The sequence below is a fragment of the Emys orbicularis genome, chromosome 10 (genome assembly GCF_028017835.1).
Source record: "Emys orbicularis isolate rEmyOrb1 chromosome 10, rEmyOrb1.hap1, whole genome shotgun sequence".
NCBI classification, from domain to species: domain Eukaryota; kingdom Metazoa; phylum Chordata; order Testudines; family Emydidae; genus Emys; species Emys orbicularis.
In genome coordinates, this window is record NC_088692.1 from 40803228 (window position 1) to 40816322 (window position 13095).

General features: G+C 48.1%; 1 protein-coding gene across 3 annotated transcripts in view; it reads left to right on the top strand.

Annotated features, from left to right (window-relative positions):
* Positions 1-13095, top strand: part of MAPK8IP3 (mitogen-activated protein kinase 8 interacting protein 3) — a 192471-nt gene that overhangs the window by 171726 nt on the left and 7650 nt on the right. For all 3 annotated transcript variants that reach the window (XM_065411505.1, XM_065411507.1, XM_065411506.1), the window contains 8 exons: positions 664-836; positions 3269-3304; positions 5818-5921; positions 6187-6267; positions 7328-7395; positions 9356-9504; positions 10534-10705; positions 10841-10954. In XM_065411505.1, coding sequence (XP_065267577.1) covers positions 664-836; positions 3269-3304; positions 5818-5921; positions 6187-6267; positions 7328-7395; positions 9356-9504; positions 10534-10705; positions 10841-10954 — 897 coding nt within the window. The remainder of the gene's footprint in view (positions 1-663; positions 837-3268; positions 3305-5817; positions 5922-6186; positions 6268-7327; positions 7396-9355; positions 9505-10533; positions 10706-10840; positions 10955-13095) is intronic.

Here is a 13095-nt window from a genome sequence, read left to right on the forward strand (position 1 = left end):
AGAAGTCTTGCAGTCTGGTCTAAGTCATAAACATCTTGGCCATCCCCATTGTTTATACCTTTGAGACCTTCTATTTAGAATCCAGAGTGTTCCTTTCCTCTTCCCTATGAATGATCCAGATTACGCTGTACAGTACTGGGGTTAACAGAGTGGAATATTTTACACAGATGACATGTCCTTGATCTATCACTTTTGGGGCTATTCTTAGCATTTTCCTTTACCAACCCATGTCTCTCTATAAACTCACTAATTCATTGAGGTGAGCAAAGAAGTCAGTATGGGAAGGGGAGTAAAAATACTCTGATCAGATCCTCAGTGGAACGGGCGGCCATAGAGAGTTTCTGACACCCTATCAGACATAGACCACACCTCACCTTAAAATACTCTCAGACTCCTCTCCTTCAGAGCAGAGATCTCTCTTTAGTACTCCCCCATCTATACACAGGCTTGGGGAATCTATAATAGCAGACACAAAAGCTGTCTGACTTGCAAGAATAATCATAAAACCAGAAACTTATATATATATATATATATATATATATATATATATATATATATATATATATATATATATATATATATATATATATATATATATATATATATAAATAGTTCCCTCCTTCTTGTTTCCCATCCACCTTACAACATGTTCCCCTTCCCTAGGTGAGGTGGCTGCAGTCAGCAATGGGAAGATCAATCAGTCCCAGTCCACGGAGGAGGCAACAGAAGCTACAGAGGTACCAGAGAGTGGTGCAATTGAAACAGAACCAGCTCAAGTCCGGCCTGGTCCACTTACAGAGCATATCTTTACAGATCCAGCTCCAGCTCAGGCATCTGTTAGACAGAACAGGTAGGCTGGCTGCATGGAGTATGCTCTCTTGTCTTATGCTTAGATATAAGCTCCTTGGGGCAGGAACCATATTTTTGTCTTGTTGTAGCAGGGCGGTTACCCAGCTTCGGCCCTGAAGGGGTTAAAACAGCCCTGGGAAAGGGCTGCTCTGGAGAGCCAATAAGGTAGGCTGATTGGGGAAGCAGCCACAGCTGGGGCCACGCCCTAATCAGGCCACGTCTGGCCCTATAAAAGGGCTGTGAGGCAGCTACTGAAAGAGTCTCCAGCAGTGGAGAGAGAAGGACCTAGCTGCCTGGGAGCAGGGTACCAGAGGTAGAGCAGTGCTGGGGAAAGGCAAGAGGAGCTGGGGAGCTCCAGCCTGGCAACTCCCCAGGCTGCAGGCCCTTGTGCAAGGCCTAAAGAATGTACTGGGGCTGCAGAGGTGCAGCCTGGGGTTAGGCAGAGGCAGCTGGTCCAAACCCCCTTGCCGATGATGAGTGGCCATGACAGACTGCAGTTTGCCCCAGTGAAAGGGGGCTCGATGACGATGGGCAGTAGCCACTGAGGCAAGGTGGGATAGAGGGTTGGGGGTTCCCCTGGGAGGGGAGACCCAGAGACCTTGGGGGTACTGTAGAGGGCAGAACCCTGAAGGAAGGGGCACTGGGGTCCGGGAGGGACACGGGGGCCTGAGCAAGCGGGACATTGGCCAGCAGAGGGTGCTCCGGAGCTGGAGAGCTAATTCCCAGGATGACCAGCAGGAGGCGCCGCGCCAGTTAGTCCTTGCATCTCTACAAGGTGGTAGAGAATGCGGGCATGATACAAGGGGACTGTGAGGACTAGGCAAAGTGTGCCGAGCTACGGAAAAGGGATGATGGAACCCGGGTACACTGGGGTTTTCTTGGCAGAGGCCCCAGGTGCTACCCCTTGTTGGGGACAGGCGTCAGTGCCCTGGTGAAAGGGGGCTGACAACCTACAGAGACTATGGGAGGTGCAGTGGGCCCTCCATGAACAGTTGCTCCAGCTGGCGGAGGAGCAGCAGGCCCTGGTAAAGCTCCTCCAGAGGGAACGTAGGGCGTGTTATGCCTGTACAAGGCAGGGACATTTAAAAAGAAATTGTCCCTATTGGGGTGTGGTCAGGGCACCTCATCCCGAGCAGGGACAGGGACAAGTCCCTAAGACAGTCCGCTGGGTGAGGGAACCCAGGTGGTTGTGGATATGTTGGGCCTGTGGGCAGCGAGGGCACCTTTGGAGGGAGTGCCCAAGCCCAGGGAACACGGCCCAGAGTAGCCCAGAGAGGGCTAGGCCCACAAAGGAGCGGAAAAGACCAAAAGCAGCAAAGAGGCGGGAAGCCTTCTGGGGCTGCCAGAAGCTGGGCCACGTTAGGAGGCACTGCCCCCTTAATGAAACTGAGTGGCAGCTGAAGGAGGTGCCTGGGGGCCTGGAAGGGGCAACATTGGACCCGGTGGAGGTGGCAGGGATAATGGCTAACCAGCCATCGGGCCACCCACGAGAGAGGGCGGAGGCAGCGATGGAGATGGCGAGGATGCAGCAGGAGGTTGGGACCCAGACCATTGCTGAGCCAGTCGCCAATGGGGAAACCCAGACTGAGTGGGGCCTGCAAGAGGCCGGTACCCAGGTGGTCGTGGGACAGACCATCAAGTGGACACAGACCCTCAGGGTGGAGAGTCCGGGAGATATGGACCTGAGGACACGGCTGGAGGATGCGGAGCAGGCCCGCCCGCTTCATCTCTGAAGTCTCCCACGGGAGATCGCCAGAGCCTGGGAGACTTCAGAGATGAAGCGGGCGGGCCTGGAAGGGCAACCCTGGAGGGGCAGCCTCAGGGAGCCCAGGCCAAGAGTCCCCTTTACCCCCAGGGGTGGGGATTTTGAGGGAGGGGATATGTAGCGGGGCGGTTACCCCGCTCTGGCCCTGAAGGGGTTAAAAAAGCCCTGGGAAAAGGCTGCTCCAGGGAAGCAATAAGATAGGCTGATTGGGGAAGCAGCCACAGCTGGGGCCACGCCCTAATCAGGCCACAGCTGGCCCTATAACAGGGCTGTGAGGCAGCTGCTGAAATAGTCTCTCTCCAGCAGTGGAGAGAGAAGGACTTAGCTGCCTGGGAGCAGGGTACCAGAGGTAGAGCAAGAAGAGCTGGGGAGCTCCAGCCTGGCAACTCCCCAGGCTGCAGGCTTTGTGCAAGGCCTAAAGAATGTACTGGGGCTGCAGAGGTGCAGCCTGAGGTTAGGCAGAGGCAGCTGGTCCATACCCCCTTGCCAATGATGAGTGGCCATGACAGACTGCAGTCTGCCCCAGTGAAAGGGGGCTCGATGACGATGGGCAGTAGCCACTGAGGCAAGGTGGGATAGAGGGTTGGGGGTTCCCCTGGGAGGGGAGACCCAGAGACCTTGGGGGTACTGTAGAGGGCAGAACCCCGAGGGAAGGGGCACCGGGGTCCGGGAGGGACACGGGGGCCTGAGGCAAGCGGGACATCAGCCAGCAGAGGGTGCTCCGGAGCTTGAGAGCTAATTCCCAGGACGACCAGCAGGAGGCACCACGCCGGTGAGTCCTCGCATCGCTACATCTGTGTTTGTACAGCGCCTACCAAAGTGGGGTTCTGATCCATGATAAGGAGTCCTCGGTGCGATGGTAATACAAAAAATAAATAATAATAACAATAATACAGTTTGCCATCAATCTTTGCCTGCATCAGCTGTTTGTGATGAGTAAAATGAGGTGGCCAGCCTGTTTTTTTGTGGCAGATTCAAACTCTCGTCACTTTCATGCCAAATCAATATCACAGATGGGATAACTGGGTAGAGAAGAAATAAAATGAAACAAACATGGTTCAGCCAACAGCCATGGTTCGTCCACCCGCTGCTCCCTGCCGGCCTGACTCCTCACCCGCCTGCCGCTCGCCTCCCTGTTCACCTCCTCACCCCACTTGCCCTCCGGCCTCCTGCCTCACCTCCCCGCCCGCCTACTCAAGTTTACAAGAAGTGGAAATTTGGACAGATGACTAGGGAGGAGTATAAAATAGTGCTAGAGCATGCAGGGGTGTAATCAGGAAATCCAAGGCACAACTGGAGTTGCAGCTAGCAAGGGATGTGAAGGGTTACAAAAAGGGTTTCTACAGGTATGTTAGCAACAAGAAGGTCAGGAAAAGTGTGGGACCCTTACTGAATGAGGGAGGCAACATAGTGACAGATGATGTGGAAAAAGCTGAAGTACTCGATGCTTTTTTTCCCTCGGTCTTCACAGACAAGGTCAGCTCCCAGACTGCTGCACTGGGCAACATGGTATGGGGAGGAGGTGAGCAGTGGTGAAAGAACAGGTTAAGGACTATTTAGAAAAGCTGGACATGCACAAGTCCACGGGTCCATATCTAATGCATCCAAGGGTGCTGAGGAAGTTGGCTGATGTGATTGCAGAGCCATTGGCCATTATCTTTGAAAATTTGTGGCGATCGGGGGAGGTCCCGGATGGTTGGGAAAAGGCAAATACAGTGCCCATATTTAAAAAAAGGAAGAAAGAGAACCCGGGGAACTACAGACCGGTCAGCTTCACTTCAGTCCCTGGCAAAATCATGGAGCAGGTCCTCAAGGAATCCATTTTGAAGCACTTGGAGGAGAGGAAGGTGATCAGGAACAGTCAACATGGATTCACCAAGGGCAAGTCATGCCTGACCAATCTGCCTTCTGTGATGAGATAACTGGCTCTGTGGATATGGGGAAAGCGGTGGATGTGATATATCTTGACTTTAGCAAAGCTTTTGATACGGTCTCCCACAGTATTCTTGCCAAGAAGTTAAAAAAGTACGGATTGGATGAATGGACTATAAGGTGGATAGAAAGCTGACTAGATTGTCGGGCTCAACGGGTAGTGATCAATGGCTCGATGTCTAGTTGGCAGTCGGTATCAAGCGTAGTGCCCCAGGGGTCGGTCCTGGGGCCAGTTTTGTTCAACATCTTTGTTAATGATCTGGATGATGGGATGAATTGCACCCGCAGCAAGTTCGCAGATGACACTAAACTTGGGGGAGAGGTAGATATGCTGGAGGGCAGGGATAGGGTCCAGAGTGACCTAGACAAATTGGAGTGTTGGGCCAAAAGAAATCTGATGAGGTTCAACAAGGACAAGTGCAGAGTCCTGCCCTTAGGAAGGAAGAATCCCATGCACCGCTACAGGCTGGGGACCGACTGGCTAAGCAGCAGTTCTGCAGAAAAGGACCTGGGGATTACAGTGGATGAGAAGCCGGATATGAGTCAGCAGTGTGCTTTATTAGTAGGAGCATTGCCAGCAGATTGAGGGAAGTGATTATTCCCCTCTATTCGACACTGGTGAGGCCACACCTGGAGTATTGCGTCCAGTTTTGGTCCCCGCACTACAGAAGGGATGTGGACAAATTGGAGAGAGTCCAGCGGAGGGCAACAAAAATGATTAGGGGGCTGAGGCACATGGCTTACGAGGAGAGGCTGAGGGGACTGGGGTTATTTAGTCTGCAGAAGAGAAGAGTGAAGGGGGATTTGATAGCAGCCTTCAACTACCTGAAAGGGGGTTCCAAAGAGGATGGAGCTAGGCTGTTCTCAGTGGTGGCAGATGACAGAACAAGAAGTAATGGTCTCAAGTTGCAGTGGGGGAGGTCTAGGTTGATATTAGGAAACACTGTTTCACTAGGAGGGTGGTGAAGCACTGGAATGGGTTACCTAAGGAGGTGGTAGAATCTCCATCCTTAGAGGTTTTTAAGGCCTGGCTTGACAAAACCTTGGCTGGGATGATTTAGTTTGTGTTGGTCCTGCTTTGCCAGGGGATTGGACTAGATGACCTCCTGAGGTCTCTTCCACCCTAATATTCTATGATTCTATGATTTTATCACAGCCTGGGGTGGTCGACCCAATTCGCCATATGCAAGGGATGGCTCTGGCCCCAGATATGACCTATAATGAACTTGTGAGGTTTGTTTTGTCTCTGCAGTGAGAACGGGCAGCAAAAGACAGAGTCAAACACAATGCTGCCAGAGCAGGAAGTGAACGGTGATGCTGCTGGAACAGGCACCAGTGCCGCACCCACAATGTGGCTTGGAGCACAGAATGGCTGGTAGGTTCACTGCTAGCTTACGGAACCCTATATGTCACCCACATTCATAAAACCCCATAGATCTAGATACCATTGCCTTTAAAGAGTGCATCCTTGCTGCACTAGATGTTCTGAGTCCCCAGTTGATCTTAGGCAGAGCAACTCACCCATACTTCGCAAATTCCTTTGGTGCTAGAGTAAAAGACTCAAACCCTACCTCACAATTCAGCCTTTGTAGGTTTATGGACCTTCCTGCTAACCATCATTGTCTGCTCCCTTCTCCCAGGCTGTATGTGCACTCGGCCGTGTCCAACTGGAAGAAGTGTCTGCATTCGATAAAGCTGAAGGATTCTGTGCTGAGCCTGGTGTAAGTTGGTGTACTGAGTTGGGGACTCTAAACCAGGGAATTTGTTACTTTTCTTGTCATTGATCGGTTCTTTGCCTGGCCATCTTTTCCTCACCCTGGTAGAGTTGTGTAAATCAGTAAAGGTCTTTGGGGAAGGGGTCTCAACCCGTCCCTGCTCACTGATCCATTTAAGCTTCAGAGGGTATTTCTACACTGCACACTAAGCCCAGGTCTTAGGGACCCAGGCTTACAGATTCTGCGTTTCCAAGCCCATGCTTGAGCATCCACACTGCATTTTAAATATGGGTTTACAGTTGCTGGATCTGGTTCTCTCAGCTGTGCTAATGCATCCATACTGTACTACACAGACCTTCTGATTTGGGTCTGTGGCTAGACCTGCATCCACACTGAAAAATGACAGGGCTTGGACCTGAGTCATGCAGGACTTAGGTTCTGACCCACACCCAGAGCAGGGTCCTAGAAACCGGGTCCTGAGTGCTTGCTAACCTGAGTCAGGCTGATTTGTGTGTAGATGGAAGTGGGGCTTGGGCTCAAACCTGAGTTAGAGCCCAGGCTTAGTGAGCAGTGTAGCCATACCCATACTGAGCTACCTTCTTTCCCAGTTCCAGGCTTGTACTGAATATTGGAAATAAGTAAGTGGGGGTGGGAGGGTGCGACAACAGCTTGATTCTCCTCTCACTCACTCTAGTGTAAATTAGAAATCAGTGGAGTTACACTATTGTAAAGCCAGTGAAAAGAAGAGGGGAAACTCAGCAGGGCATTGGTGAGCCCCCGGCCAGTTTAATAATGACGTCAGTAGTGCTACCAATAGAATAAAGAAGCTATGTGTGTGACTCTTCAGACACATGCTGAATGTTGCCTGCAAGTGCTGGATTTAGCAGGAATAGTGGCATGACCATATGTGTGATTTGTCTAGATACAGGAAATGATTTGTAACCAAGAGAGTGGGAGAAGGAATCTCTCATTCCCCAAACCAAGCAGACCATTAAAACATCTGAATCCAGCAGCATTTCCTGTTGTTGCCACTTTTTCATAAGCACTTTCTTCTCTATTATTTCAGGCATGTGAAAGGACGGGTTCTTGTTGCCCTGGCAGATGGAACACTAGCCATATTCCACCGAGGAGAAGGTAAGAATCAAAGCAGCAAAGATGAACTAGCCAGCTTCAAAACAGAAGCAGAATCTCTGGAAATGAATTAAGCATGTCAGTGCTTCCTTCTGATTCAAGATGGCAGGGTGCCAGATTGCTGGGGAATTAATATTTTCTTAAAATATATGGCTACTATAAAAGTATTACCCTCATCCTAAATCATTACAGCTCCTCTTACTTCTGGGCTGTAATTCTTTATCCTGCTAGCTGCAGGCTAATTTTGCATCCCTAGAGATCATCTCTGTTACACTGCAGCTCCCAGCTGCATTCACACCTGCGAACTCCAGTTGTGACCGAAGTTCCCAGAGCAAGACTTCTTACTCAGTTACTCCTTGAATTCTCTGAGTGTAATCAGAGCAGTGGGGTCAGTACAACACACTAAAATGGACAGGCTGCTCTCTGTGTGGAAACCAATTTTGATTCAACCTCTGCCTAACCAACCATAACAATGTGAACTTGGAGTTCAGGTCTGATCATTCATACATTCAGAACATACATTTTAAACATACAATAATCCTTCCTGACCTAGAAGTCATATGTCTTCAGAAGAAGCCTGATTGCTCTAGTAGTTGGAGCATAGGTCTAGGGGGTGAGAGATCTGGGTTCTGTCCCTGGCTGTGAGTCATTTTGGGCAAATCATTTAACTATGCTTCAGCTTCTCTGTTTATAAAATGGGGAGAATAATGCCCCTTACAGAGAAGACTAATTCATCCGAACAAGCTTTGAGATAGTCCCATTGGATTTGCTTTCTTTTCCCCCCGCTGTTTTTGCTGTAGCTCATTAAAAAGTTTAGGGGAGTCTATTCACCTTCACACAATCATAGAATCATAGAATATCAGGGTTGGAAGGGACCTCAGGAGGTCATCTAGTCCAACCCCCTGCTCAAAGCAGGACCAATTCCCAACTAAGTCATCCCAGCCAGGGCTTTGTCAAGCCTGACCTTAAAAACCTCTAAGGAAGGAGATTCCACCACCTCCCTCGGTAACCCATTCCAGTGCTTCACCACCCTCCTAGTGAAAAAGTTTTTCCTAATATCCAACCTAAACCTCCCCCACTGCAACTTGAGACCATTACTCCTTGTTCTGTCATCAGGTATCACTGAGAACAGTCTAGATCCATCCTCTTTGGAACCCCCTTTCAGGTAGTTGAAAGCAGCTATCAAATCCCCCCTCATTCTTCTCTTCTGCAGACTAAACAATCCCAGTTCCCTCAGCTTCTCCTCATAAGTCATGTGCTCTAGCCCCCTAATCATTTTTATTGCCCTCCGCTGGACTCTTTCCAATTTTTCCACAATAAGAACGGAGGCTTTAATCTGCCAGATTTTGGGAGTTTTAGCTCCCAACCCCACATGCACTGCCATGTGGTTAGTGGGCACGAGGCTCTGACCCCAAGTAATAGTATTAATCTATGGCCTATTAACCGATCTAAGGAAAATGATCTTTGGTGTGTGTGTCCTATAATCCATGACCCTCCACTGCCAGTCTAGCAGGAGTTCACACACAATTATTTATACATTCAGAATCTCCACATTCTATTTTAATATAATAAACAACCTGTCATTCGTTGTGTTGCTTATTATGTGTGTTTTCCTGCAGAAATTGTTTTCACTTTTGGCAGCACAAAGATTTCTGTAGTCTTCAGGTTATGATAGTTATGTATCAGGACTTCTCTCCTGTGTTTTATCTTGTTCTGTTGGTATGAATTGTATTTCTGAATAATTTATTCTTGAGGGTTCTTGGCCAGTCTTGTGCTCCTCTATGAATACTCAGAAAACTAAGAGTATTGATTACTTATGGCTGCATTTTAAATAACTAACACAGCTTTCATGTACAGGAAAGTATGAGACAGTCCCAGAATTAAATGGAAAAGAAAATGAGTGTTGTGCATAACATCTGATGAAGTATACAACACCCCTTCTAATGTCTTTGCTTCTCCCTAGATGGTCAGTGGGATCTCAGCAACTATCACCTGATGGACCTGGGTCACACCCACCATTCCATCCGCTGCATGGCTGTTGTGTATGATAGAGTCTGGTGCGGCTATAAGAACAAAGTCCATGTCATCCAGCCCAAGACAATGCAGATTGAGGTGAGGAGACTGTGTGTGCGTGTGTGTGTGCATGTGCGTGCGTATGTGTGGTGAGAGGACTGTGTGTGTGCATGTGCGTGCACATGTGTGTATGTGAAAGTGAGAGTAAAGATCGGTTGCTGGCTTCTGGTGTATTTGTTTTTCTAGCTGCTCTTTTGCAGGGGAGTGAGGGAATGCAGAGCCTTTGTATCCTCGTTGCTGACTCCATGTTGGTAGGGCAAGAACTGCAATTGGAGGTCATGTTACTCTGGAAATCTGCCAGAATAGCACTCCTGACACACTCCCTCATTCCTCCCCGTATGGAATCTTCAGATCACATCTCAATTTAGCACTTCCTCTCATTTAACTGATGAGGCTGGACTGGGCGTCTGTACCTGGCCCTAGTATGTATCACTTGGTAGGAAATCAGACTCGTGCTTGGCCGCAGGCAGTATATGACTGCAGAATGGGCAGGTGCGGGTAGCAAGCTGTGGGGGTTCCACTTAATTGAGGAGCAAGATGCTAGTTTAAAACCCATCTTGTTGAAATTGTGATTTGTTATAATGTAACAGGAGTAACAATGCCTGTAGGCTGCAATTGGTATAAAAGGGGGAGGAATATAAACAGTAAATCCACAACCAGTAAATTCACCTCACTCACCCCCAGCAAGATCCTCATCCTTGTGCTTTTAAAAACTTGACTGAGAAGTGCTGGGAGATTCCTGTTGCATTGTTTGGAAAGTACCCTGAGTAAGGCAAAATAGTTTCATTTCATTTCATTTCACTCTTTGGCATGAGCCATTTCATTAATGTCCCAGTTCCAAAGCAGTCTATTAGAATATCTAAGACTGTAACAATTCTCTCTAGGGAGAGGAAACCAGAGGAGCAGGCTGACAAATCACACAGTTGATCTGAGGAGCTTCTGCATACTGTAGTGGAGGTTTCAGAGCTTTCTCCTTAGTTTATGCTTCTGACCCAGGAGTCTTGAAAGCCAATGAGTGCCCCCAGCCCAGGAATGAACTCACGCTGCTCCCCCTATGTGGCCTTTCAGAAATCCTTTGATGCCCACCCACGCCGGGAGAGTCAGGTCCGGCAGCTGGCATGGATTGGAGATGGGGTGTGGGTTTCCATCCGCCTGGACTCCACACTGAGGCTGTATCATGCCCACACCCATCAGCACCTCCAGGATGTGGACATAGAGCCGTATGTCAGCAAGATGCTAGGTGAGAAGGCAGTGCCAGTCAGGAAATAGCCTGTTTGTTATTCTTGTGGGCACGGAGCATCAGTGTTTGTTAGGCGGCATTGTTCCAAGTGATACTGTCTTCACTGATTCTGCAATTCTCACTCATGCTTGGCAGGCACTGGAAAGCTGGGCTTCTCATTTGTGCGAATCACAGCCCTGCTTATCGCCGGCAACCGCCTCTGGGTTGGGACAGGGAATGGTGTCGTCATCTCCATCCCACTGACTGAGAGTAGGTGATGTTCATCAGACATTCTTCTGTGTTTCCTTGATGTTTGCAATGCCTTTATTTGCTAATTGTGCTAGGAAGGAGTGGCTCTGGCAGACTAATGTATCTCCACCCTGATCCTGTGCATCTTGGTGCCACAACTGGAATTCTGGTCATAGCAGTGTTCAGGGAGAAGGGAGGAGAATGGCAATGAAGATAGCTTAGTTTGGTTTTGCACCATGTTACGGAAATGCATGCCTCAGTCTAGAGCATTCTAGGACATCGTTATGGACAGCTCAGTGAAGACCTCATCTCAATGTGCTGCTGCGGTCAAAAAAGCTAACAAGATGTTAGAATGCATAAGGAACAAGCTGTAGAATAATGCAGAAAAATGTACAACGCCATTATATAAATCGGTGGGACATCCTCACCTAGAATATTATGTGCATTACTGATCATCCTATCTCAAAATGGATATTACAGAATTAGAGAGGGTTCAGAGATGGGCGACAGGAATGATAAAGAATAATATGGTGAATAATATGGAGGATATTATAATACTTTTATATAAATCAATGGTGCAACCTTGTCTGGAAAACTGTGTGCAGTCCTGGTCACCCCATCTCAAAAAGTATATTGCAGAACTAGAGGGGGCTCAGAGAAGGGCAACAGGAATGATCAAGGGCTGGAAAAACTCTCCTATGAAAAGAGATTGAAAAAATTGGGATTGTTACCTTAGGAAGGAGCTGAATAAGAGGGGGCATGATAGAAGTATATAAAATAATGAAGGGTGTAGAGAAATCTGTTCCTCCCTGTCTCGTAGCACATGCACAAGGGACAGTCAATGAAATTGAAAGGAGGGAAATTCAAAACCAATACAAGATTTTTTCACAATTTGTAAATAAACTGTTGAACTTACTGCCACAGGATATTGTTGAGGCTAAGGATTTAACAAAATTCTAAAAGGGGCTGGACACTTATCTGGGTATTTGGAGTATCTAGAGTTACCACAATTAATGCAAAAGAGTTTTGGAAGGGGTGTAAATGCTCATGCTTCAGGGTTTAAGCCAATATCTAACCAGTAGGGATTAGTATGAACTCTTCATGGCGACAAAATTATTCTGCATGTGCCTGATGTTGTGGCAGTTTCTTGCATCTCCCTCTGAAACATCTAATGCTGGTCACTGTTTGGACTAGTCTGAGCCCATTTGGCAATTCCTGTGTTCTAGAGTGGCTTGGTTTGTGGATTGATCTTTCTATTGAGGTAACCTCCATTCTGCTGGGAAGGACTGAGAGAAATAGGCAAACCCCATAGAATTAGGGAAATTCTGAAATGTCATCTGCAGTGTTCACTTGTAGTGATGTTGTTTGAGGTTCCTCATTTTGCCTAATCTGATTGGGGAGCCCTGGATCAGGTCTGACATCACCCTAGTTATGGAATTAAGAATTCACTAGAAGTTAATTTGCCCCATGTAAAGATCAAATGGACATTTTGTTGCTGGCCCTTGCAGTCCAGTTGAAGCTGTTTCCTCCTCTGAGGAGCAGATGTTGGCTCCATCTATACAAAGGCTGCTGTTGAGCATGACTTTAATGTGTCTGGCAACTGTTGACTGATTCTGAAAACATTGAGAGCATCACAGGGAATGCATCAGTGGAAGATGCAGCCTGTTTTTGGAAGGGGGCTACAGAAAAAGAAAACTTCTGAGAGATCATTTCAGTAGGCATTTCATGATGCTGTAGATAGCTGAACTTCGCCCACTACAGCATCTCCCAAGGCTGAGGATGCGGAAGGTTCATTAAATCAAATCGGAGACTTAGTCCAGTAAAAATCAGTATCTTAAGCCAACTCTATCCAGTAAAATGAGGAGACCCAGCAAGTGCTAACAGGCAAAACTCTAGAGCTGGGGAGGAGGAGGCACTAGTTTTAAACATTCAGTAATGCTACTCTTTACCTGCCAATCCACTTTCCATTGTGGAAAGTTTGCTCCTAAGTGGACTTGAATGTACCGGAATTTGCAGTCAGAATAGCACTGCTCCCTCTTCTTCCCATGGTGCTGGCAGATAAAGGAATGCTGGATAGAGCATGTCTGTTTTATAGAGGGAGCAGCAAATTCACGTAGTCCTCCTGGACTGGAATTGTCCACTCCTGCTGCTATTGACACCAG